We start from the raw sequence: 25,895 nt of genomic DNA on the forward strand, positions 1-25,895 counted from the left end.
GGTTCGATTCCCCGCTCACGGCCAACACCGGTGGCGATTTTCTGAACCTGTGCCTCGGCCTCCCCTAGGTCGACTCAGCCTCAAATGAGTACCTGGTGCGGTGTGTAAACATCGCCACTGGGGAGACAAAGGCGGTCGGGCGTGGTTCTGGCCACCCATCCCCCTCATGTGCCATTTCGGGCGTCATAGGTGCTCGCTAGCAGCACTTGCCCCAACAGTCTGTTACGGCTATACGGGGGATCTTTGTCTTTGTGTGCATGCATGCGTGCGTGCAAGCGCGTGCACTCATGCACCTGTGCATCTTTGTGTGCGTGTGTACGTGCATGTGTGTATGCGTCTTTGTGCGTGTATGCATGCGTGCGTGTGTGTGTGCGTGTATGCGCGTGTGTGTGTGTGCGTGCGCGTGTGTGTGCGTGTGTGTATGCGTCTTTGTGCGTGTATGCACAAAGGGCTCTGGGTCGTTCTTCGTGCTTTTGGAGTACCTGACCCTCTGCTCACGATCATTAAGGACCTTCATGATGGTGAGCGGGCCCGGGTAAAACTACGTGGCCGGGAGTCAGAGCCATTCCCTGTACACCTTGGGGTGCGACAGGGATGTCCTCTGGCTCCCACATTATTTAACATCTATTTTGACCACGTAGTTCGTGAAGCCTTCAATAGCTGTACCGGGGGAATCTCCATATGGTACAGATATAATGGGAGGCTAATCGATGCCCGGGTGCGGTCAAGGGATGGCTCCCTATTGCTCAACCACGTTATGTATGCTGATGACTTGGTAATAGCTGCTCAGTCAGAGGAGGAGTTGGAGACGCTGCTGCTGAGACTGGAGCGTGCCACTAAGAGGTGGGGCCTTACCATCAGCCCCACCAAAACCAAGCACCTGCCTGGGTATTTTGTACCATCGGACACTCCACCCCCACAACTCCCAATCGGTGATGGGGCAGTTGTGGAGAGAGTGGAGAGTTTCCCATACCTGGGCAGTGTGCTTATGACTGGCACCAGTTTAACAGCAGAGGTCTCACTCCGAATCAGTCGAGCGGCAATATCTTTTCATCGGTTGCGTAACGCTGTGTGGAAGCTACCTGGTCTGTCGCTCCGCACTAAGCTTCAGGTCTTCTCGGCCACGGTCATTCCCTCCCTTCTCTACGCTTGCGAAACGTGGACCCCCCTAATGGAACATCTTCGCCGGTTAGAAACATTTAGGCTGGCCTGCCTACGATCCATCCTGGGTTTAACCAGACTGGATTGTGTGAGGAGCTCACAAATCCTTGAAAGATCTGGGCAGGGTCCCATCGGTGAGCTCCTCCGGCAGGCAAGGCTGCGATGGCTGGGTCATGTAGCCCGCATGCCCAGCCACCGCATGCCGAAACAGCTTTTGTTTGGCCGGATTGAGGGGGCTAAGCGGGCGCGGCACGGGCTAGAGAAGAGATGGAGTGATGTGGTACAGGAGGACGTGGAGCTGAGTGGACTTGCCGATGACTGGTACCAGCGGTGTCAAGATCGGCCTCTGTGGAGGAGGCTCGTGAAGGATGCTACTGGGCAGTTGGAGGCAGTCGCCCTCCAACAACAACGGAGGGCGGAGGAGCGACGCTCACAACAGCGAGCGGAGCGCCGGGTGGCTAAAGCACAGCAGGTTGGCACAGTAGGGGGCACAGGTGGTGCATCAGCCAGTCATCTCAGTCATCTCAGTCAGTCGACCCGTGGCACCTGGGTCTGCCCCGTGACCTCCTGCCAGCGGGCGTTTCGACACTTCACGTGGCCTCAGGGTGCACATAGCCTGGCACAAGCGTCGTGGTGACGTCACCGCCACTTAGTGGCGAATGGCGGTTGTTGTTGTATGCGTCTTTGTGCGTGTATGCGTGTGTGTATGCGTGCGTGCGTGTGTGTGTGCGTGCACGTGTGTGTACCCCCGCTGGCGTGCAGAACGACGCGGGTGGCCACCGCGTGCTGCTCAACAAGTGGAGCACGTTCACCAAGACGCGCCTCCTGTGCTCCGTGCCGGGCCCCGACGGCATCGACACGCACTTCGACGAGTTGGGTGCGTGGCCCCCCCCCATCCCCCTCCGCATCACCCTCCCCACACACATCCCCCCGTACGTGTGTTGAACTTCTTTCGCCCCGTACGGAGCCACCGCCGACACCAATAATTGGAATCCACCGTGGCTAGGAGATGTTGACTACCTCGAGTGGCACGCAGGAGGTCGTGGGTTCCATCCCGACCCTGACGACGCCTGCTGCTGTATATTAGAAGTATGCGTGTCTCTCTCTCATCATCACGGTGGCTAGGAGATGTTAACGACCTCGCCTGCTACACAACAGGTCGAGGCTTCGATCCCCACCCTGACTATGCCTGCTGCTGTATATTAGAAGTCTGCGTGTCTCATGTGAGCACCGGGCTGCTATACATGTCCACGTGATGATGACGACCGGCCGCTCCGTTGAAGCTGTCATTTGTGATGGTCAGGGTCGCTTCATGCCTCAGTGGGGCCTTGACCTGGGGAAATACGAAACGTTGGTTTCGTCGTTTTCATGTTTTGTATGAAAAAGGGAGCTTGTGAACTCCCGGTGGTTGTGGCTGTGAACGTGGTGGCAGCGGCACTGAACCTTGTGCCCCCGCTTGGCGTGCAGTCGATGTCTTCCTGCTGCCCACCAAGGAGGAGAGCGACCCCCTCATCTACGGCGTCTTCCGCACGGCGAGGTGAGCGGCGCCTCCACCACCTCCTCCTACTCCTCACTCCTCCTCACTCCTCCTCCTCACACCTCCTCACTCCTCCTCACTCCTCCTCACTCCTCCTCACACCTCCTCACTCCTCCTCACTCCTCCTCCTCACACCTCCTCCTCACTCCTACTCCTCCTCCTCCTCACTCCTCCTCCTCCTCCTCACACCTCCTCACTCCTCCTCCTCCTCCTCACTCCTCCTCCTCACACCTCCTCACTCCTCCTCCTCCTCCTCACTCCTCCTCACACCTCCTCACTCCTCCTCACACCTCCTCACTCCTCCTCACACCTCCTCACTCCTCCTCACTCCTCCTCCTCCTCTTCGCCGCTTCCCTCCAGGATCCCGGCTCGTGCTCAATCCCAACTCCCAACATTACAAAACAAATCTTAAACAACAACAACAGTTCTTATATGAGTTGTCAAAATTTAGATTTAAAATAATATCTATAAATACTTTTTTTTAAGTCAACACATCGACGCATATAGATTTAACTTGTTGACGATTTTTTTTTTCAAGTAAAAAAAAATTCGTGAGAAACCACTTCTTCCACTTCGCTCCGCGTCCCCTCCCCCATCGTGATGCGGATCGCACCGTGACGGGGAATCCTCCTCGAGGCTGTGGATTGCGATTTGAGCCCCTCCCCCCACCCGCCTCCGCCTCCCGCTCCAACTCACGCGAGCGTGCCGAGTTCTCCAATGTTTGGCGTGGGGGTACCCCCCCCCAATCCCACACCCCCCCCCAATCCCACACCCCCCCCAATCCCACACCCCCCCCAATCCCACACCCCCCCCAATCCCACACCCCCCCCAATCCCACACCCCCCCCAATCCCACACCCCTCCCCAATCCCACACCCCCCCCGCAATCCCACACCCCTCCCCAATCCCACACCCCCCCCGCAATCCCACACCCCTCCCCAATCCCACACCCCCCCCGCAATCCCACACCCCTCCCCAATCCCACACCCCTCCCCCATGGAGGTCTCCAGCGACGCGAGGTGATCACCGCGGTCCTCACCTACCGCTCACGCTCGCCACGGGCAGACACGCTCGGGGCCGCTGGCGGGGCAGTCGCAGCCTAGAGGCGGTGGCGGCGGTGGTAGCAGTCGATGGTGATGGTGAGGGTGGTGATGGTGATGATGGGAGTAACACCGATTCCCTCCCTCCTGCACGCGTGTGCGTGTCGTGTGTGTGTCGTGTGTGTGTCGTGTGTGTGTGTGTCGTGTGTGTCGTGTGTGTGTGTGTCGTGTGTCGTGTGTGTGTGTGTGTGTCATGTGTGTGTGTGTCGTGTGTGTGTGTCGTGTGTGTGTCGTGTGTGTGTGTCGTGTGTGTGTGTGTCGTGTGTGTGTGTGTCGTGTGTGTGTGTGTCGTGTGTCGTGTGTGTGTGTGTCGTGTGTCGTGTGTGTGTGTGTCGTGTGTGTCGTGTGTCGTGTGTGTGTCGTGTGTCGTGTGTCGTGTGTGTGTCGTGTGTCGTGTCGTGTGTCGTGTGTGTGTCGTGTGTCGTGTGTGTGTCGTGTGTGTGTGTCGTGTGTGTGTCGTGTACGTGTCGTGTGTCGTGTGCGTGCCGTGTGTGTGTCGTGTGTGTGTGTGTCGTGTGTGTGTCGTGTACGTGTCGTGTGTGTGTCGTGTGTCGTGTGCGTGCCGTGTGTGTGTTGTGTGTCGTGTGTGTGTGTGTGTGTCGTGTGTGTGTGTCGTGTGTGTGTCGTGTGTGTGTGTGTGTTGTGTGTGCGTTGTGCGCCCAGCCACGTGTTCCAGGGCGACGCGGTGTGTGCGTACCGCATGTCGGATGTGCGTGACGCCTTCAACGGGGCCTACGCCCACAAGGAGGGCCCCCAGTTCCAGTGGGCGGCGTTCGAGGGCCGCGTGCCGTACCCCCGCCCGGGATTTGTGAGTTCGCGCCCCCCGCGCCGCACGCACGCACGCACGGCGGGGCCCCCCACCGTGCCCCCCGTTAGCGCGGTTGGCCACGTGCGGTGCGACAGAAGTCCGCCCGGCCTGTCCCGGTGCTCGCCGGACGAACACGGCGCTCGGTGCTCGCCGTTTCGCTCGCCACGAGCGAAGCGGCGAGACACCTCGCTGATCCCGCCCAGCAGAGACACGCCACCATCACGTCGCCTCCCTCCGGTCATCGTCCCGGCGGCGGCGGCAGGAGCGGCGGCGGCGGCGGTAGCGGCAGCGGCGGCTTCTGGCTGCCGCCGTCGGGCAAAGACGGCGGCCGCCGCGTCGTCACGCGCGGCGCTTTGGGCCGTCTGGAACGCTCTTCCATTCCGATATTAAGAAGCTGCTGGGAGCTGAGCTGCACTTTTACATCATCATCATCATCGTCGTCGTCTAGATTGACAAGCTCCTTTCTTTGGAGCTGCTCCTTGTGTGTTCAGTGTTGTGTTGTCCTTTGCCCGCATCTCCTATTAGCGCCTCAACACGCACACACACGTACGTAAGAGTGCCCCCCACAGTGCTCCAGATGTAAATTCTTTGCACAGCCTTCACTTTTGCTGTGAATCCATGAAACATTGGTGAAGATGCAATCGCCCCACCGCCTCGGTGATGTTGGCGTGAGAAAGAGTTGGGGGGGGGGGGGGGCGGGAGAGAGATCGAGAAAGCGGGAGATAGAGAGTGGAAGGGAGAGAGAGGGAGAGAGAGGGAGAGAGAGGGAGATAGAGAGTGGAAGGGAGAGAGAGGGAGAGAGAGGGAGAGAGAGGGAGAGAGAGGGAGAGAGAGGGAGAGAGAGGGAGATAGAGAGTGGAAGGGAGAGAGAGGGAGAGAGAGGGAGAGAGAGGGAGAGAGAGGGAGAGAGAGGGAGATAGAGAGTGGAAGGGAGGGAGAGGGAGAGAGAGGGAGAGAGAGGGAGAGAGAGGGAGAGAGAGGGAGAGAGAGTGAGAGAGAGGGAGAGAGAGGGAGATAGAGAGTGGAAGGGAGAGAGAGGGAGAGAGAGGGAGAGAGAGGGAGAGAGATATAACGAGAGCGAAAGAGAAATCTTTGGTTAAATCTTTCATTTAAAAAGGGGGGTGGGGGGTTTACATAAAGCAAAGCATTTAAAAAAAACTAAAACGAAATGATGAACGAAGCAAAGTGCCGACTACACCGAGCATCTTCTTGTTTCCTCTTTGGTTCTATTGGGTAAAGTCACGTAGGTAAAAAATAAAACAACAAAAATCACGACGTTTCGGCCACAACACAAGCGGCCTTCATCAGGTGAAGGGACGAGACTGTCTGGAGGACAGCGCTGGAGTGAAAAAGCCACGCTCAGATCACGACCTTTAAGCTGTGTGAGAAGAAACAAAGCGCCTTGACAAAGGAATGAGCATATAATTTAGCATTGAAATGGCCGAGTGATTAGCTTGTAACTGGTCACAGAAATAGCTATGTTAAAGTCAGAGCATATACTTTCACCGAGGCACCTAGTACAAATCAAACAGGAGAATTTAGCGAAACACAACCACGCTCAGACCGCGGACCTTTAAACTGTGTGCGAGCAAACAAGGTGTCCTGACAAAGAAATTAGCATAAAAAATAGCATTTGATTGACCGATTTTAGAAAAGAGGTGGTGTACGTGCCGGTGGACTTGCCGATTGGCGTGGGGGGAGGGGGGAGTTTACCTATTGATGGTGTGAAAAGGGAATTTATAAGAGCTGCAAAAGTTTGGGGTACCACTACTTGAAAAATATACTGTACCATTGAAATTAGTTTAATGTTTAGTTCGATTTTGAACATCTTTCCAATTTCCAATGGTTGCTTAATTTAGAATCCTCTGATCGTAACAAAAAGAGATAGGTAGTGAGAGACGGAGGGATGGGGAGAGAGAGAGAGAGAACTTGGTGGAGAGAGACAGAGAGAGAGGGGGAGAGAGACAGAGAGAGAGAGGGAGAGAGAGCGAGCAGGAGGGAGTGAGCGAGTTGTAAATCCCGAAGCGGGATTCCACAGCTAATGCACCGCACGTGGTGTCTCCGTGCCGTGGGGAGAATCGATTGCGAGGCCTCCCTGCCTCGCTGCCTCCCGGACGGTGTGAGGGAGCGAGGAGGCAGTGGCGCTGTTCCACTTTCTCTCTGGTGCCGCCGATTCCGTAAATACCACGGGGGGGAGGGGGGGGGGGGGCGGGCGGGAGGGTGCGGAGATGGAGCGTTGAAATCGGCGGCTTCGTAGGATTTGAGCGGTCACGCCAGAGGCCGCTTTAGAAGATTCACACGGAGGGGGAGCGGGGTGGGGGGGGCACAGGGGACAGCCCCAAAAATTCCTAGCCGAATAAACAGGGCCCTACGATCACCACCAGCAGCACCGTCACTACCCCATGCACCTCCGGTTGGCACGCTTGGCTACGTACGGTGCGAAAGAAGTCCAACGCACACTCCAATGATGACGACGATGCGGCGGGGGGGGGGGGGGTGGTGCACCGGTTGGTGCACTGATGCTGTGAACATCTCTGAAAAAGAGCTTTACAGCTCATCGGATTCCTCCAGAATAAATACTCTGATTCTGTGAACTCACGGCACAGGAGGTAAAGAGAGCGAGGGAGGGAGCGAGGGAGGGAGAGCGATTCGGAGCACACGGCTCTAGGTGGCGCGGGGCTGGATAGGGTGAAGGCCGGTGGGTCACGACGGCCGCTCTCGGTGCGGGGAGGGCGGCACGGTGAGCCCCCCCCCCCCCGGTGTAATCCGTGGCGCGGGGGGCCCCCCGGTGTAATCCGTGCCGTGCTCCACCTAACCGATCGGCGCCGCCGGATTTGAGCCGCGTGCCGTGCCGCGTGCCGAAATTATAAACACGCGTCCCGGCCAAATCGCTCTTGCTCGTGCCACTGCTGGTGGAAGGGCCCTCATCCTTCTCCTCCTCATCATCCTCCTCCTCATCATCCTCATCATCCTCATCATCCTCCTCCTCATCATCCTCATCATCCTCATCATCCTCCTCCTCATCATCCTCCTCATCATCCTCCTCATCCTCCTCCTCATCCTCCTCCTCATCCTCCTCCTCATCATCCTCATCATCCTCCTCATCATCCTCATTATCCTCCTCATCATCCTCATCCTCCTCTTCCTCATCCTCCTCCTCATCATCCTCCTCATCTTCCTCCTCATCCTCCTCATCATTCTCCTCATCATCCTCCTCATCATCCTCCTCCTCCTCTTCATCCTCCTCATCATCCTCCTCATCCTCCTCATCCTCCTCATCCTCATCATCCTCCTCATCCTCATCCTCCTCCTCCTCATCCTCCTCATCCTCCTCATCCTCCTCCTCATCCTCCTCATCCTCCTCATCATCCTCATCATCCTCATCCTCCGCCTCCTCATCCTCATCATCCTCCTCATCCTCTTCATCAACCTCATCCTCATCATCCTCATCCTCCTCATCCTCCTCATCATCCTCCTCATCCTCCTCATCCTCCTCCTCGTCCTCATCCTCCTCCTCGTCCTCATCCTCCTCATCCTCCTCATCCTCGTCCTCATCCTCCTCCTCATCATCCTCCTCATCATCCTCCTTCTCATCATCATCATCATCCTTATCATCCTCCTCCTCATCCTCCTCCTCCTCCTCCTCATCATCCTCCTCATCATCCTCCTCATCCTCCTCCTCATCATCCTCCTCATCCTGCTCATCATCCTCCTCCTCCTCATCCTCCTCATCATCCTCCTCATCATCCTCCTCATCATCATCCTCATCCTCCTCATCATCCTCATCCTCCTCATCCTCCTCATCCTCCTCATCCTCATCCTCCTCCTCATCATCCTCCTCATCATCCTCCTCATCATCATCCTCATCATCCTCCTCCTGTTCATCATCCTCCTCATCAACCTCCTCATCATCCTCCTCATCATCCTCCTCATCATCCTCATCATCATCCTCCTCTTTTATCATCCTCCTCATCATCCTCCTCTTTTATCATCCTCCTCATCCTCCTCCTCCTCGTCGTCGTCGTCGTCGTGGTTGTCGTCCGCCAGAGTCGTGGCCTCCAGAGAACGAGAGAGAAGGCCGCTCGTGAGGGTCCTGCGTTTGGCCTACTCTTCCACGCCGGCCAGGCACCGGCACTTGGCCCCGCCACACACGCCCACGTGGCCTGCCGATTGCTGCGCCGTGCGAGGCGAGCGAGGGACGAGGAAAGTCGCATTATCGGCCCACCCGTGTCCGTCGTTTCGGCCCCCAGTGCCCGAGCAAGCTGACGAGCCCGCCGGACTCGCCGCTGCGCAGCACGCGCGACTACCCCGAGGAGGTGCTCCACTTTGCCCGCTCGCACCCCCTCATGGCGCGCCCCGTGGTGCCCGCGCACGGCCGGCCCCTCTTTGTCAGCACCGGCGGCGGTGGCAGCGGCCGAGGGTCGGGGCAGCGGCTGCAGCGCATCGTGGTGGACCGCGTGCAGGCTGAGGACGGCCACTACGACGTCCTCTTCCTCGCTACCGGTGAGTGTGGGCACGGGTGGGTGAGTGAGTGAGTGAGTAGGTGGGTGAGTGGGTGGGTGAGTGGGTTGGTGAGTGGGTGAGTAGGTGGGTGAGTGGGTTGGTGAGTGGGTGAGTAGGTGGGTGAGTGGGTTGGTGGGTGAGTGAGTGGGTGGGTGAGTGAGTGGGTTGGTGAGTGGGTTGGTGGGTGAGTGGGTGGGTGGGTGAGTGAGTGGGTGAGTGGGTGAGTAGGTGGGTGAGTGGGTTGGTGGGTGAGTGGGTGAGTAGGTGGGTGAGTGGGTTGGTGGGTGAGCGAGTGGGTGGGTTGGTGAGTGGGTTGGTGGGTGAGTGGGTGGGTGGGTGAGTGAGTGGGTGAGTGGGTGAGTGGGTGAGTGAGTGAGTGGGTGAGTGCGTGAGTGAGTGGGTTTGTGACGTAACGTAACGCTGTGTGTAAGCTACCTGGTCTGTCGCTCCGCACTAAGCTTTAGGTCTTCTCGGCCACGGTCATTCCCTCCCTTCTCTATGCTTGCGAAACATGGACCCTCCTAATGGAACATCTTGGCCGGTTAGAAACATTTAGGCTGGCCTGCCTACGATCCATCCTGGGTTTAACCAGACTGGGTTGTGTGAGGAGCTCACAAATCCTTTAAAAATCTGGGCAAGGTCCCATCGGTGAGCTCCTCCGGCGGGCAAGGCTGCGATGGCTGGGTCATGTAGCCCGCATGCCCAGCCACCGCATGCCGAAACAGCTTCTGTTCGGCCGGATCGAGGGGGCTAAACGGGCGCGGCACGGGCTAGAGAAGAGATGGAGTGATGTGGTACAGAAGGATGTGGAGCTGAGTGGACTTGCCGATGACTGGTACCAGCGGTGTTAAGATCGGCCTCTGTGGAGGAGGCTCGTGAAGGACGCTACTGGGCAGTTGGAGGTCGTCACCCTCCAACAACAACGGAGGGCGGAGGAGCAACGATCACAACAACGAGCGGAGCGCCGGGTGGCTAAAGCACAGCAGGTTGGCACAGTAGGGGGCACAGGTGGTGCATCAGCCAGTCATCTCAGTCAGTCGACCCGTGGCACCTGGGTCTGCCCCGTGACCTCCTGCCAGCGGGCGTTCGACACTCCACGTGACCTCAAGGTGCACATGTCCTGGCACGAGCGTCGTGGTGACGTCACCGCCACTTAGTGGCGAAAGGCGGTTGTTGTTGTGAGTGGGTGTGTGGGTTGGTGGGTGAGTGAGTGAGTGGGTGAGTGAGTGAGTGGATGGGTGGGTGAGTGAGTGGGTGAGTGAGTGAGTGCGTGGGTAGGTGAGTGAGTGGGTGGGTGAGTTGGTTGGTGGGTTGGTGGGTGGGTGGGTGGGTGAGTGAGTGGGTTTGTGAGTGGGTGAGTGGGTGGGTGAGTGAGTGAGTGGGTGAGTGGATGGGTGGGTGAGTGAGTGAGTGAGTGCGTGGGTGGGTGAGTGAGTGGGTGGGTGGGTGAGTGAGTGGGTGAGTGAGTGGGTGAGTGAGTGGGTTTGTGAGTGGGTGAGTGGGTGGGTGAGTGAGTGGGTGAGTTGGTGAGTGAGTGGGTGGGTGAGTGGGTGAGTTGGTTGGTGGGTGAGTGAGTGGGTGGGTGGGTGGGTGAGTGGGTGAGTGGGTGAGTGAGTGAGTGGGTGGGTGGGTGAGTGAGTGAGTGGGTGGGTGAGTGAGTGGGTGAGTTGGTGAGTGAGTGGGTGGGTGAGTGGGTGAGTGGGTGGGTGGGTGGGTGAGTGGGTGAGTGAGTGGGTGAGTGAGTGAATGGGTGGGTGAGTGGGTTTGTGAGTGGGTTTGTGAGTGGGTGAGTGGTTGGGTGAGTGGGCGAGCGAGCGAGCGAGCGAGCGTCTAACCCCCACCCCTCCCCCTCCCCGCGTGTCCCCCGCCAGACGCTGGCCTGGTTCTCAAGGTGATCTCCATCGAGCGCGAGGGCGTCAGTGCCCCCGAGGAGGTCGTCCTGGAGGAGCTGCAGGCCTTCAAGGTGACCGCGAGAGCGCACCCCGCCCTCGCCGCCGCTCGGCGCGATGACGTCCGACGTTCCGCGCACGGCCCGCTCGGGGAGGAGCTTCCTTTCCAAGAAGTGCCGCTCTGTGGAAGGGGCCCCCCGGGACGCGGTAGCGGAACGTCGGACCTCGTGCCCAACGACGCGCGGGCGTCGGGGAGGGAGCGCCACCCCAACACTGGGGGGGTGGGGGTGATTGGGGGGGGGGCTATTTGGGGTGACCTCTGAACTCCCTCCCGTGGTTTTATTTATTCGTTTAGTTGCTTGGTTATTACCCCATGGGTTCTGTGTGTGTGTTACTGTGTGTGTGTTACTGTTACTGTGTGTTACTGTTACTGTGTGTTACTGTGTGTGTGTGTTACTGTGTGTGTGTTACTGTGTGTGTGTTACTGTTACTGTGTGTTACTGTGTGTTACTGTGTGTGTTACTGTGTGTTACTGTGTGTGTGTTACTGTGTGTTACTGTGTGTGTGTTACTGTGTGTTACTGTGTGTGTGTTACTGTGTGTGTGTTACTGTGTGTGTGTTACTGTGTGTGTTACTGTGTGTGTTTTACTGTTACTGTGTGTTACTGTGTGTGTGTTACTGTGTGTGTGTTACTGTGTGTGTGTTACTGTTACTGTGTGTTACTGTGTGTGTGTTACTGTTACTGTGTGTTACTGTTACTGTGTGTTACTGTGTGTGTTTTACTGTTACTGTGTGTTACTGTGTGTGTGTTGCTGTTACTGTGTGTTACTGTTACTGTGTGTTACTGTGTGTGTGTTACTGTTACTGTGTGTTACTGTGTGTGTTACTGTTACTGTGTGTTACTGTTACTGTGTGTTGCTGTGTGTGTTTTACTGTTACTGTGTGTTACTGTGTGTGTGTTACTGTGTGTGTGTTACTGTGTGTGTTACTGTGTGTGTGTTACTGTGTGTGTGTTACTGTTACTGTGTGTTACTGTGTGTGTGTTACTGTGTGTGTGTTACTGTTACTGTGTGTTACTGTGTGTGTTACTGTTACTGTGTGTTACTGTTACTGTGTGTTACTGTGTGTGTTTTACTGTTACTGTGTGTTACTGTGTGTGTGTTACTGTTACTGTGTGTTACTGTTACTGTGTGTTACTGTGTGTGTGTTACTGTGTGTGTGTTACTGTGGGTGTGTTACTGTGGGTGTGTTACTGTGAGTGTGTTACTGTGTGTGTGTTACTGTGTGTGTGTTACTGTTACTGTGTTACTGTGTGTGTTACTGTTACTGTGTGTTACTGTTACTGTGTGTGTTTTACTGTTACTGTGTGTTACTGTGTGTGTGTTACTGTTACTGTGTGTTACTGTGTGTGTGTTACTGTGTGTGTGTTACTGTGGGTGTGTTACTGTGGGTATGTTACTGTGTGTGTTACTGTGTGTGTGTTACTGTGTGTGTTACTGTTACTGTGTGTTACTGTGTGTGTGTTACTGTGTGTGTGTTACTGTTACTGTGTGTTACTGTGTGTGTGTTACTGTTACTGTGTGTTACTGTTACTGTGTGTGTTTTACTGTTACTGTGTGTTACTGTGTGTGTGTTACTGTTACTGTGTGTTACTGTTACTGTGTGTTACTGTGTGTGTGTTACTGTGTGTGTGTGTTACTGTGTGTGTGTTACTGTGTGTGTGTTACTGTGGGTGTGTTACTGTGTGTGTGTTACTGTGTGTGTGTGTTACTGTGTGTGTGTTACTGTGTGTGTGTTACTGTTACTGTGTGTTACTGTGTGTGTTACTGTTACTGTGTGTTACTGTTACTGTGTGTTTTACTGTGTGTGTTTTACTGTTACTGTGTGTTACTGTGTGTGTGTTACTGTTACTGTGTGTTACTGTTACTGTGTGTTACTGTGTGTGTGTTACTGTGTGTGTGTTACTGTGGGTGTGTTACTGTGGGTGTGTTACTGTGTGTGTGTTACTGTGGGTGTGTTACTGTGTGTGTGTTACTGTGTGTGTGTGTTACTGTGTGTGTGTTACTGTGTGTGTGTTACTGTTACTGTGTGTTACTGTGTGTGTTACTGTTACTGTGTGTTACTGTTACTGTGTGTTACTGTGTGTGTTTTACTGTTACTGTGTGTTACTGTGTGTGTGTTACTGTTACTGTGTGTTACTGTTACTGTGTGTTACTGTGTGTGTGTTACTGTGTGTGTGTTAGTGGGGAGCGGTAGTGTAACGGTTAGCGCGCTGCGCTATGAACCTGGCGACCCGGGTTCGATTCCCGCTCACGGCCAACACCAGTGACGATTATCTGAACCGGTCCCGGGCCTCCCCTAGGTCGACTCAGCCTAAAATGAGTACCTGGTGCGGTGTGTAAACATTGCCACTAGGGAGACAAAGGCGGTCGGGCGTGGTGCTGGCCACCCACCCCTTCGTGTACCGTTCCGGCCTTCAAAGGTGCTCGCTAACAGCACTTGCCCCTACAGTCTGTTAAGGCTATATGGGGGATCTTTGTCTTTGTTACTGTGGGTGTGTTACTGTGGGTGTGTTACTGTGGGTGTGTTACTGTGTGTGTGTTACTGTGTGTGTGTTACTGGGTGTGTGTTACTGTGTGTGTTACTGTGTGTGTGTTACTGTGTGTGTTACTGTGTGTGTGTCACTGTGTGTGTGTCACTGTGTGTGTGTTACTGTGTGTTTGACCACGTAGTTTGTGAAGCCTTCAATAGTTGTACCGGGGAATTTCCATTTGGTACAGATACAATGGTAGGCTGATCGATGCCCAGGTTCGGTCAAGGGGTGGCTCCCTATTGGTCAACCATGTTATGTATGCCGATGACCTGGTAATTGCTGATCATTCAGACGAGGAATTAGACACACTTCTACTGAAACTGGAGTGTGCAACTAAGAGGTGGGGCCTTACCATCAGCCCCACCAAAACTAAGCACCTGCCTAGGTATTTTGTACCATCGGATACTCCACCCCCACAACTTCCAATCGGTGATGGGGCAGTTGTGGAGAGAGTGGAGAGTTTCCCATACCTGGGCAGTGTGCTCATGAGCGGATCCGGTTTGGCAGCGGAGGTCTCACTCCGAATCAGTCGAGCGGCAATATATTTTCATTGGTTGCGTAATGCTGTGTGGAAGCTGCCTGGTCTGTCGCTCCGCACGAAGCTTCAGGTCTTCTCGGCCACAGTCATTCCCTCCCTTCACTACGCTTGCGAAACGTGGACCCCCCTAATGTAGCATCTTCGCCGGTTAGAAACATTTAGGCTGGCCTGCCTTCAATCCATCCTGGGTTTAACCAGGCTGGATTGTGTGAGGAGCTCACAAATCCTTGAAAGATGTGGGCAAGGTCCCATCGGTGAGCTCCTCCGATGGAACTGCATGCCGAAACAGCTTTTGTTCGGCCGGATCGAGGGGGCTAAATGGGCGCGGCACGGGCTAGAGAAGAGATGGAGTGATGTGGTACAGGAGGACGTGGAGCTGAGTGGACTTGCCGATGACTGGTACCAGCGGTGTCAAGATCGGCCTCTGTGGAGGAGGCTCGTGAAGGACGCTGCTACTGGGCAGTTGGAGGCAGTCGCCCTCCAACAACAACGGAGGGCGGAGGAGCGACGCTCACAACAACGAGCGGAGCACCGGGTGGCTAAAGCACAGCCGGTTGGCACAGTAGGGGGCACAGGTGGTGCATCAGCCAGTCATCTCAGTCAGTCGACCCGTGGCACCTGGGTCTGCCCCGTGACCTCCTGCCAGCGGGCGTTCGACACTTCACGTGGCCTCAAGGTGCACATAGCCTGGCACAAGCGTCGTGGTGACATCACCGACACTTAGTGGCGAATGGCGGTTGTTGTTGTTGTTACTCTGTGTGCGTGTGTGTTACTGTGTGTTACTGTGTGTTACTGTGTGTGTGTGTTACTGTGTGTCTGTGGGGAGCGGTAGTGTAGCGAACCTGGCGATCCGAGTTCGATTCTCGCTCACGGCCATCACCGGTGATGGGGTGATGGTGGCGGTGGTTTTGACACGGTGGTGGTGTTAACGTGATGGTGGTGGTGACGCCGGTGGTGATGGTGGTGGTGATGGTGGTGGTAGTGATGGTGGTGGTGGTGGTGATGGTGGTGATGACGGTGGTGATGACGGTGGTGGTGACCGTGGTGGTGGTGGTGACGGTGGTGGTGGTGACGGTGGTGGTGGTGACGGTGGTGGTGGTGATGGTGGTGGTGGTGATGGTGGTGGTGGTGACGGTTTTGGTGGTGCCACTCTGTGCCGCCTCGCTGCCGCCCCCCCCCCCCCCCCAGGTGCCGACCACGATCACCGCCATGGCCATCTCCGTCAAGCGGGTACAATCACTCTCCACAATCACTCTCCACAATCACTCTCCACAATCACTCTCCACAATCACTCTCCACAATCACTCTCCACAATCACTCTCCACAATCACTCTCCACAATCACTCTCCACAATCACTCTCCACAATCGCTCCCCACAATCGCTCTCCACAATCGCTCTCCACAATCACTCTCCACAATCACTCTCCACAATCACTCTCCACAATCACTCCCCACAATCACTCTCCACAATCGCTCTCCACAATCGCTCTCCACAATCGCTCCCCACAATCGCTCCCCACAATCGCTCTCCACAATCGCTCTCCACAATCGCTCTCCACAATCGCTCCCCACAATCACTCCCCACAATCACTCCCCACAATCACTCTCCACAATCACTCTCCACAATCACTCTCCACAATCACTCCCCACAATCACTCTCCACAATCACTCTCCACAATCACTCTCCACAATCACTCCCCACAATCACTCCCCACAATCACTCCCCACAATCACTCCCCACAATCACTCCCCACAATCACTCCCCACAATCACTCTCCACAATCACTCCCCACAATCACTCTCCACAATCACTCTCCACAATCACTTTCCACAATCACTCCCCACAATCACTCTCCACAAGCACTCTCCACAATCACTCTCCACAATCACTCCCCACAATCACTCCCCACAATCACTCTCCACAATCACTCTCCACAATCACTCCCCACAATCACTCTCTACAATAACTCCCCACAATCACTCTCCACAATCACTCTCTACAATCACTTTCCACAATCACTCCCCACAATCACTCTCCACAAGCACTCTCCACAATCACTCTCCACAATCACTCCCTACAATCACTCCCCACAATCACTCTCCACAATCATTCCCACAATCACTCCCCACAATCACTCTCTACAATAACTCCCCACAATCACTCCCCACAATCACTCCCCACAATCACTCCCCACAATCACTCTCTACAATAACTCCCCACAATCACTCTCCACAATCACTCTCCACAATCACTTTCCACAATCACTCTCCACAAGCACTCTCCGCAATCACTTTCCACAATCACTCCCCACAATCACTTTCCACAAGCACTCTCCGCAATCACTCTCCACAATCACTCCCCACAATCACTCTCCACAATCACTCTCCACAATCACTCCCCACAATCACTCCCCACAATCACTCCCCACAATCACTCCCCACAATCACTCTCCACAATCACTCCCCACAATCACTCTCCACAATCACTCTCCACAATCACTCTCCACAATCACTCTCCACAATCACTCTCCACAATCACTTTCCACAATCACTCCCCACAATCACTCTCCACAATCACTTTCCACAATCACTCCCACAATCACTCTCCACAATCACTTTCCACAATCACTCCCCACAATCACTCCCCACAATCACTCTCCACAATCACTCTCCACAATCACTCTCCACAATCACTCCCCACAATCACTCCCCACAATCACTCCCCACAATCACTCCCCACAATCACTCTCCACAATCACTCTCCACAATCACTCTGCATAATCACTCTGCACAATCACTCTGCACAATCACTCCCTACAATCACTCTCCACAATCACTCTCCACAATCACTCTCCACAATCACTCTCCACAATCACTCCCCACAATCACTTCCCACAATCACTCTCCACAATCACTCTCCACAATCACTCCCCACAATCACTCCCCACAATCACTCCCCACAATCACTCCCCACAATCACTCCCCACAATCACTCCCCACAATCACTCCCCACAATCACTTTCCACAATCACTCCCCACAATCACTCCCACAATCACTCTCCACAATCACTCTCCACAATCACTCTCCTCAATCACTCTCCACAATCACTCACCTCAATCACTCTCCACAATCACTAACCACAATCACTCCCTACAATCACTCCCCACAATCACTCCCCACAATCACTCTCCACAATCACTCTCCACAATCACTCTCCACAATCACTCTCCACAATCACTCTCCACAATCACTCTCCATAATCACTCTCCACAATCACTCTCCACAATCACTCTCCACAATCACTCCCCACAATCACTCTCTACAATCACTCCCCACAATCACTCCCCACAATCACTCCCTACAATCACTCTCCACAATCACTCCCCACAATCACTCCCCACAATCACTCCCCACAATCACTCTCCACAATCACTCCCTACAATCACTCTCCACAATCACTCTCCACAATCACTCTCCACAATCACTCTCCTCAATCACTCTCCACAATCACTCACCTCAATCACTCCCCACAATCACTCTCCACAATCACTAACCACAATCACTCACCTCAATCACTCCCCACAATCACTCCCCACAATCACTCCCCACAATCACTCTCCACAATCACTCCCTACAATCACTCCCCACAATCACTCTCCACAATCACTCCCCACAATCACTCCCCACAATCACTCCCCACAATCACTCCCCACAATCACTCCCCACAATCACTCCCCACAATCACTCCCCACAATCACTCTCCACAATCACTCTCCACAATCACTCCCCACAATCACTCTCCACAATCACTCTCTACAATCACTTTCCACAATCACTCCCCACAATCACTCTCCACAAGCACTCTCTCACAATCACTCTCCACAATCACTCCCTACAATCACTCCCACAATCACTCTCCACAATCATTCCCACAATCACTCTCTACAATAACTCCCCACAATCACTCCCCACAATCACTCCCCAAAATCACTCTCCACAATTACTCTCCACAATTACTCTACACAGTCACTCTCCACAATCACTCCCCACAATCACTCCCCACAATCACTCTCCACAGAGCACTCTCCGCAATCACTCTCCACAAGCACTCTCCGCAATCACTCTCCACAATCACTCCCTACAATCACTCCCCACAATCACTCTCCACAATCATTCCCACAATCACTCCCCACAATCACTCTCTACAATAACTCCCCACAATAACTCCCCACAATCACTCCCCACAATCACTCCCCACTATCACTCTCCACAATCACTCCTCCCCACAATCACTCCCCACAATCACTCCCCACAATCACTCTCCACAATCACTCTCCACAATCACTCTCCACAATTACTCTCCACAATCACTCTCCACAATCACTCCTCACAATCACTCCCCACAATCACTCTCCACAATCACTCTCCACAATCACTCTCCACAATCACTCCCCACAATCACTTTCCACAATCACTCCCCACAATCACTTTCCACAATCACTTTCCACAATCACTCCCCACAATCACTCCCACAATCACTCTCCACAATCACTCTCCACAATCACTCCCACAATCACTCTCCACAAGCACTCTCCACAATCACTCTCCACAATCACTCCCTACAATCACTCCCCACAATCACTCCCCACAATCACTCCCCACAATCACTCCCCACAATCACTCTCCACAATCACTCTCCACAATCACTCCCCACAATCACTCCCCACAATCACTCTCTACAATAACTCCCCACAATCACTCTCCACAATCACTCTCCACAATCACTTTCCACAATCACTCCCCACAATCACTCTCCACAAGCACTCTCCGCAATCACTTTCCACAATCACTCCCCACAATCACTTTCCACAAGCACTCTCCGCAATCACTCTCCACAATCACTCCCCACAATCACTCTCCACAATCACTCTCCACAATCACTCTCCACAATCACTCCCCACAATCACTTTCCACAATCACTCCCTACAATCACTCCCCACAATCACTCCCCACAATCACTCTCCACAATCACTCCCCACAATCACTCCCCACAATCACTCTCCACAATCACTCTCCACAATCACTCTCCACAATCACTTTCCACAATCACTCCCCACAATCACTCTCCACAATCACTTTCCACAATCACTCCCCACAATCACTCCCACAATCACTCTCCACAATCACTCTGCATAATCACTCTGCACAATCACTCCCTACAATCACTCTCCACAATCACTCTCCACAATCACTCTCCACAATCACTCTCCACAATCACTCCCCACAATCACTTCCCACAATCACTCTCCACAATCACTCTCCACAATCACTCTCCACAATCACTCCCCACAATCACTCCCCACAATCACTCCCCACAATCACTCCCCACAATCACTCTCCACAATCACTCCCCACAATCACTCCCCACAATCACTTTCCACAATCACTCCCCACAATCACTCCCACAATCACTCTCCACAATCACTCTCCTCAATCACTCTTCACAATCACTCTCCACAATCACTCTCCACAATCACTCTCCACAATCACTCTCCACAATCACTCTCCACAATCACTTATCACTCTCCACAATCACTTTCCACAATCACTCCCCACAATCACTTTCCACAATCACTTTCCACAATCACTCCCCACAATCACTCCCACAATCACTCTCCACAATCACTCTCCACAATCACTCCCCACAATCACTCTCCACAATCACTCTCCACAATCACTCCCCACAATCACTCTCCACAAGCACTCTCCACAATCACTCTCCACAATCACTCCCCACAATCACTCCCCACAATCACTCTCCACAATCACTCCCCACAATCACTCCCCACAATCACTCTCTACAATAACTCCCCACAATCACTCTCCACAATCACTTTCCACAATCACTCCCCACAATCACTCTCCACAAGCACTCTCCGCAATCACTTTCCACAATCACTCCCGGAATCAATCTCCACAATCACTCTCCACAATCACTCTCCACAATCACTCCCCACAATCACTCTCCACAATCACTCTCCACAATCACTCCCCACAATCACTCCCCACAATCACTCCCCACAATCACTCCCCACAATCACTCTCCACAATCACTCCCCACAATCACTCCCCACAATCACTCTCCACAATCACTCTCCACAATCACTCTCCACAATCACTCTCCACAATCACTTCCACAATCACTTTCCACAATCACTTTCCACAATCACTCCCCACAATCACTCCCACAATCACTCTCCACAATCACTTTCCACAATCACTCCCCACAATCACTCCGCACAATCACTCTCCACAATCACTCTCCACAATCACTCCCCACAATCACTCCCCACAATCACTCCCCACAATCACTCTCCACAATCACTCTCCACAATCACTCTGCATAATCACTCTGCACAATCACTCCTACAATCACTCTCCACAATCACTCTCCACAATCACTCTCCACAATCACTCTCCACAATCACTCTCCACAATCACTCTCCACAATCACTCTCCACAATCACTCCCACAATCACTCCCCACAATCACTCCCCACAATCACTCCCCACAATCACTCCCCACAATCACTCCCCACAATCACTCCCCACAATCACTCCCCACAATCACTCTCCACAATCACTCCCCACAATCACTCCCACATCACTCCCACAATCACTCCCCACAATCACTCCCTACAATCACTCTCCACAATCACTCTCCACAATCACTCTCCACAATCACTCTCCTCAATCACTCTCCACAATCACTCTCCTCAATCACTCTCCACAATCACTCACCTCAATCACTCCCCACAATCACTCCCCACAATCACTCCCCACAATCACTCCCCACAATCACTCTCCACAATCACTCTCCACAATCACTCCCCACAATCACTCTCCACAAGCACTCTCCACAATCACTCTCCACAATCACTCCCCACAATCACTCTCCACAATCACTCTCCACAATCACTCCCCACAATCACTCCCCACAATCACTCTCTACAATAACTCCCCACAATCACTCTCCACAATCACTCTCTACAATCACTTTCCACAATCACTCCCCACAATCACTCTCCACAAGCACTCTCCACAATCACTCTCCACAATCACTCCCTACAATCACTCCCCACAATCACTCTCCACAATCATTCCCACAATCACTCCCCACAATCACTCTCTACAATAACTCCCCCACAATCACTCCCCACAATCACTCCCCAAAATCACTCTCCACAATCACTCTCCACAATTACTCTCCACAATTACTCTACACAGTCACTCTCCACAATCACTCCCCACAATCACTCTCCACAATCACTCTCCACAATCACTCTCCACAATCACTCTCCACAATCACTCCTCACAATCACTCCCCACAATCACTCTCCACAATCACTCTCCACAATCACTCTCCACAATCACTCTCCACAATCACTCCCCACAATCACTCCCTACAATCGCTCTCCACAATCACTCACCTCAATGACTCCGCACAATCACTCTCCACAATCACTCTCCACAATCACTCCCCACAATCACTCTCCACAATCACTCTCCACAATCACTTTCCACAATCACTCCCCACAATCACTCTCCACAAGCACTCTCCACGATCACTCTCCACAATCACTCCCCACAATCACTCTCCACAATCACTCTCCACAATCACTCCCCACAATCACTCCCCACAATCACTCTCTACAATAACTCCCCACAATCACTCTCCACAATCACTCTCCACAATCACTTTCCACAATCACTCCCCACAATCACTCTCCACAAGCACTCTCCGCAATCACTTTCCACAATCACTCTCCACAAGCACTCTCCGCAATCACTCTCCACAATCACTCCCCACAATCACTCTCCACAATCACTCTCCACAATCACTCTCCACAATCACTCCCCACAATCACTCCCCACAATCACTCTCCACAATCACTCTCCACAATCACTCTCCACAATCACTCTCCACAATCACTTTCCACAATCACTCCCCACAATCACTCTGCACAATCACTCTCCACAATCACTCCCCACAATCACTCCCCACAATCACTCTCCACAATCACTCTCCACAATCACTCTCCACAATCACTTTCCACAATCACTCCCCACAATCACTTTCCACAATCACTTTCCACAATCACTCCCACAATCACTCTCCACAATCACTTTCCACAATCACTCCCCACAATCACTCTCCACAATCACTCTCCACAATCACTCTCCACAATCACTCTCCACAATCACTCCCCACAATCACTCCCCACAATCACTCCCCACAATCACTCCCCACAATCACTCCCCACAATCACTCCCCACAATCACTCTCCACAATCACTCTCCACAATCACTCTGCATAATCACTCCCTACAATCACTCTCCACAATCACTCTCCACAATCACTCTCCACAATCACTCTCCACAATCACTCTCCACAATCACTCTCCACAATCACTCTCCACAATCACTCTCCACAATCACTCTCCACAATCACTCCCCACAATCACTCCCCACAATCACTCTCTACAATCACTCCCCACAATCACTCCCCACAATCACTCCCCACAATCACTCCCCACAATCACTCCCCACAATCACTCCCCACAATCACTCCCCACAATCACTCTCCACAATCACTCCCTACAATCACTCTCCACAATCACTCTCCACAATCACTCTCCACAATCACTCTCCACAATCACTCTCCTCAATCACTCACCTCAATCACTCCCCACAATCACTCTCCACAATCACTAACCACAATCACTCACCTCAATCACTCCCCACAATCACTCCCCACAATCACTCCCCACAATCACTCTCCACAATCACTCCCTACAATCACTCCCCACAATCACTCTCCACAATCACTCTCCACAATCACTCTCCACAATCACTCTCCACAATCACTCCCCTCAATCACTCTCCACAATCACTCTCCTCAATCACTCCTCCATCGCTCGTTCACCGCGTGCGCCGTTGTGGGTGGAGTCTACGCGCTACACAGACCTCCACGTTACAATCCTAATAACAACAACAACAATAACAACAACAACAACAATCATCACAACCACTGCCTCGTCCACGTTACAATCCTAATAACAACAACAACAATCACAACCACTGCCTCGTCCACGTTACAATCCTAATAACAACAACAACCATCACAACCATAACCATCACAACCACTGCCTCCGCACGGTGCTCGCTCGCTCGCTCGATCTCCTAGACCAGTGGGTGGGGAACCTTTTTTTCTGCCACGTGCCATTTGGATATTTATACAACATAATTCGCGGTGGCCATACAAAGTGGTCAACTTAAAAATTAGCCCGTTGCATTTGGTCAAACATTTAATTAACTCACCCCCTAATGCGACGGCTGGAACTGCTTCTCTTTGGCGAGGCGTGGTGATGACGTTAGCCGGTATCGACGATGCTGTTGCTACTCGCAAACTGCTTTTGCAGGTGTGCTCTCCTAGATTTGTTGAATTTCGAGTCTGGTATCGACGATGCTGTTGCTACTCGCAAACTGCTTTTGCAGGTTTGCTCTCCTAGATTTGTTGAATTTCGAGTCTGGTATCGACGATGCTGTTGCTACTCGCAAACTGCTTTTGCAGGTTTGCTCTCCTAGATTTGTTGAATTTCGAGTCCCGCCTGCGGTTGCCTTGGCAGGGCCAGACTCAAATGATTTCGCGGGCCTCATACGGCCCGCGGGCCTGACGTGCCCCACCCCTGGTGTAGAGACAGAGCCGGGGGGGTGGGGGGGGGGTGAGGTGTGTAACTCGGTGGGCGCCAGGAGGAGGAACCGCAGACGAGGAGCCAGCGGCTTCCCCACAGTTGTCCAAGCTCTGCAGTCCTCCATACACAGGGGTGCTTCAGAAAATAAAAGTCAACACTTGTGAGAATTTGCGACAACGCCCACGAGAAATGTTGCTGCTGCCTCGGGGACTCTTGAGACCACCTGGGGAAGATGCCAGGCGCGCGTTGACAACGATGGCGAACAAGTGGAGACTCATCATTAGACCTCCTTTGCCAGTACCAAAATGTAATAATAATAGGGTTTTTCCCCTTTTTTCTGGCAACAAAACTGAAACCTTTTTTACGAGGATTCATGTCTGCATTAACCACAATACCTGCAGTCAAAATGCAAACAAAAAAGATACTATGATAATATATGCATTGTCCTTGAAACTGATTGGTCCACACCAGAGAAAGCCGTCCCTTTTGAAGCTATTAACATTACATTTGTTATAACGTTACAGTGCAGTGTTGTTCGTTCTTTTTCCATTAAAAACGCGAGTCCCATGTAAGTGTTCACATTTTTTTTACGCACCCTCTATACGTGAAAAACATTTTCAGACGATGAATGAGTAGTCCATACACGTGGCAGAAACTCGGAGCACCCAGAGAACACGCCGTGCGAGGGGGCAACACTCTATCCCCGAACAGATGGAACACATTGAGTCCACACTTTGCTGCACCGCCGTCTCCTGGCAGAGCCCCAGGCACGGCTCCTCCTCCACACTCATGAGAGTATCACAGCCCGTCTGTGCGTGATCCACCAACCCACGCACGAGAGGATCACAGGCAGCAGCAGCGTAGCCACCAACACCACCAGCACCAGCACCACCAGCAGCACCACCAGCACCAGCACCACCACCAGTACCAACATCACCACCAGCACCAACACCACTAGCACCACCAACACCACCAGCACCACCAGCAGCACCGCCACCAGCACCACTAGCACCAGCATCACCACCAGCACCACCACCAGCACCACCACCAGCACCACCACCAGTACCGCCACCAGCACCAGCACCACCAGCACCACCAGCACCACCAGCAGCACCGCCACCACCACCAGCACCACCAGCAGCACCGCCACCAGTACCGCCAGCACCAACACCAGTACCGCCACCAGCACCACCAGCGCCACCACCAGCACCACCACCAGCATCACCACTACCACCAACACCAGTACCGCCACCACCACCAGCATCACCACTACCACAAGCACCAACACCACTACCACCACCAGCACCACCACCAGCAGCACACGGTGAGTTGTGTGTCCCTCTACCTGGGCCCACGACTGACATCCTCCCCCTGCTCCCCCGCCCCTCGTGCGTGAGCAGCAGCGGCTGTTCGTGGGCTCGGCGGCGGGAGTGGTGGCGCTGCAGTTGCAGCAGTGCGTGTCGTACGGCAGCGTGTGTGCCGAGTGTTGCCTGGCGCGCGACCCCTACTGTGCCTGGGACGGCCTCTCCTGCTCCAAGTACCAGCACGCCACACGCAGCAGGTAACTAACACGTCACACACAGCAGGTGACTAACACGTCACACGCAGCAGGTAACTAACACGTCACACACGCAGCAGGTGACTAACACGTCACACGCAGCAGGTAACTAACACGTCACACACGCAGCAGGTGACTAACACGTCACACGCAGCAGGTGACCAGCACTCACACGCAGCAGGTGACTAACACGTCACACGCAGCAGGTGACTAACACGTCACACACAGCAGGTAACAGCACGTCACACGCAGCAGGTGACTAACACGTCACACGCAGCAGGTGACTAACACGTCACACACAGCAGGTGACTAACACGTCACACGCAGCAGGTGACAGCACGTCACACGCAGCAGGTGACCAGCACGTCACACACGCAGCAGGTAACTAACACGTCACACACGCAGCAGGTGACTAACACGTCACACGCAGCAGGTGACCAGCACGTCACACACG

General features: G+C 53.5%; 1 protein-coding gene across 1 annotated transcript in view; it reads left to right on the forward strand.

The window, feature by feature from the left end:
* Positions 1-1,925: 1,925 nt before the first annotated feature.
* Positions 1,926-25,895, forward strand: part of LOC142930568 (semaphorin-3G-like) — a 37,663-nt gene continuing 13,693 nt past the window's right edge. Inside the window, exons 1-7 of the mRNA XM_076073420.1 lie at positions 1,926-2,038; positions 2,629-2,698; positions 4,461-4,605; positions 8,856-9,108; positions 10,980-11,071; positions 15,317-15,358; positions 25,284-25,444. Of these exons, the coding sequence (XP_075929535.1) occupies positions 4,498-4,605; positions 8,856-9,108; positions 10,980-11,071; positions 15,317-15,358; positions 25,284-25,444 (656 nt within the window). The 5' untranslated portion in view covers positions 1,926-2,038; positions 2,629-2,698; positions 4,461-4,497. The remainder of the gene's footprint in view (positions 2,039-2,628; positions 2,699-4,460; positions 4,606-8,855; positions 9,109-10,979; positions 11,072-15,316; positions 15,359-25,283; positions 25,445-25,895) is intronic.

This window comes from Petromyzon marinus, chromosome 42 (genome assembly GCF_048934315.1).
Source record: "Petromyzon marinus isolate PM22_M1 ecotype Great Lakes invasive population chromosome 42, UKy_Petmar_22M1.pri1.0, whole genome shotgun sequence".
In the NCBI taxonomy this organism is placed as follows: Eukaryota; Metazoa; Chordata; class Hyperoartia; order Petromyzontiformes; family Petromyzontidae; genus Petromyzon; species Petromyzon marinus.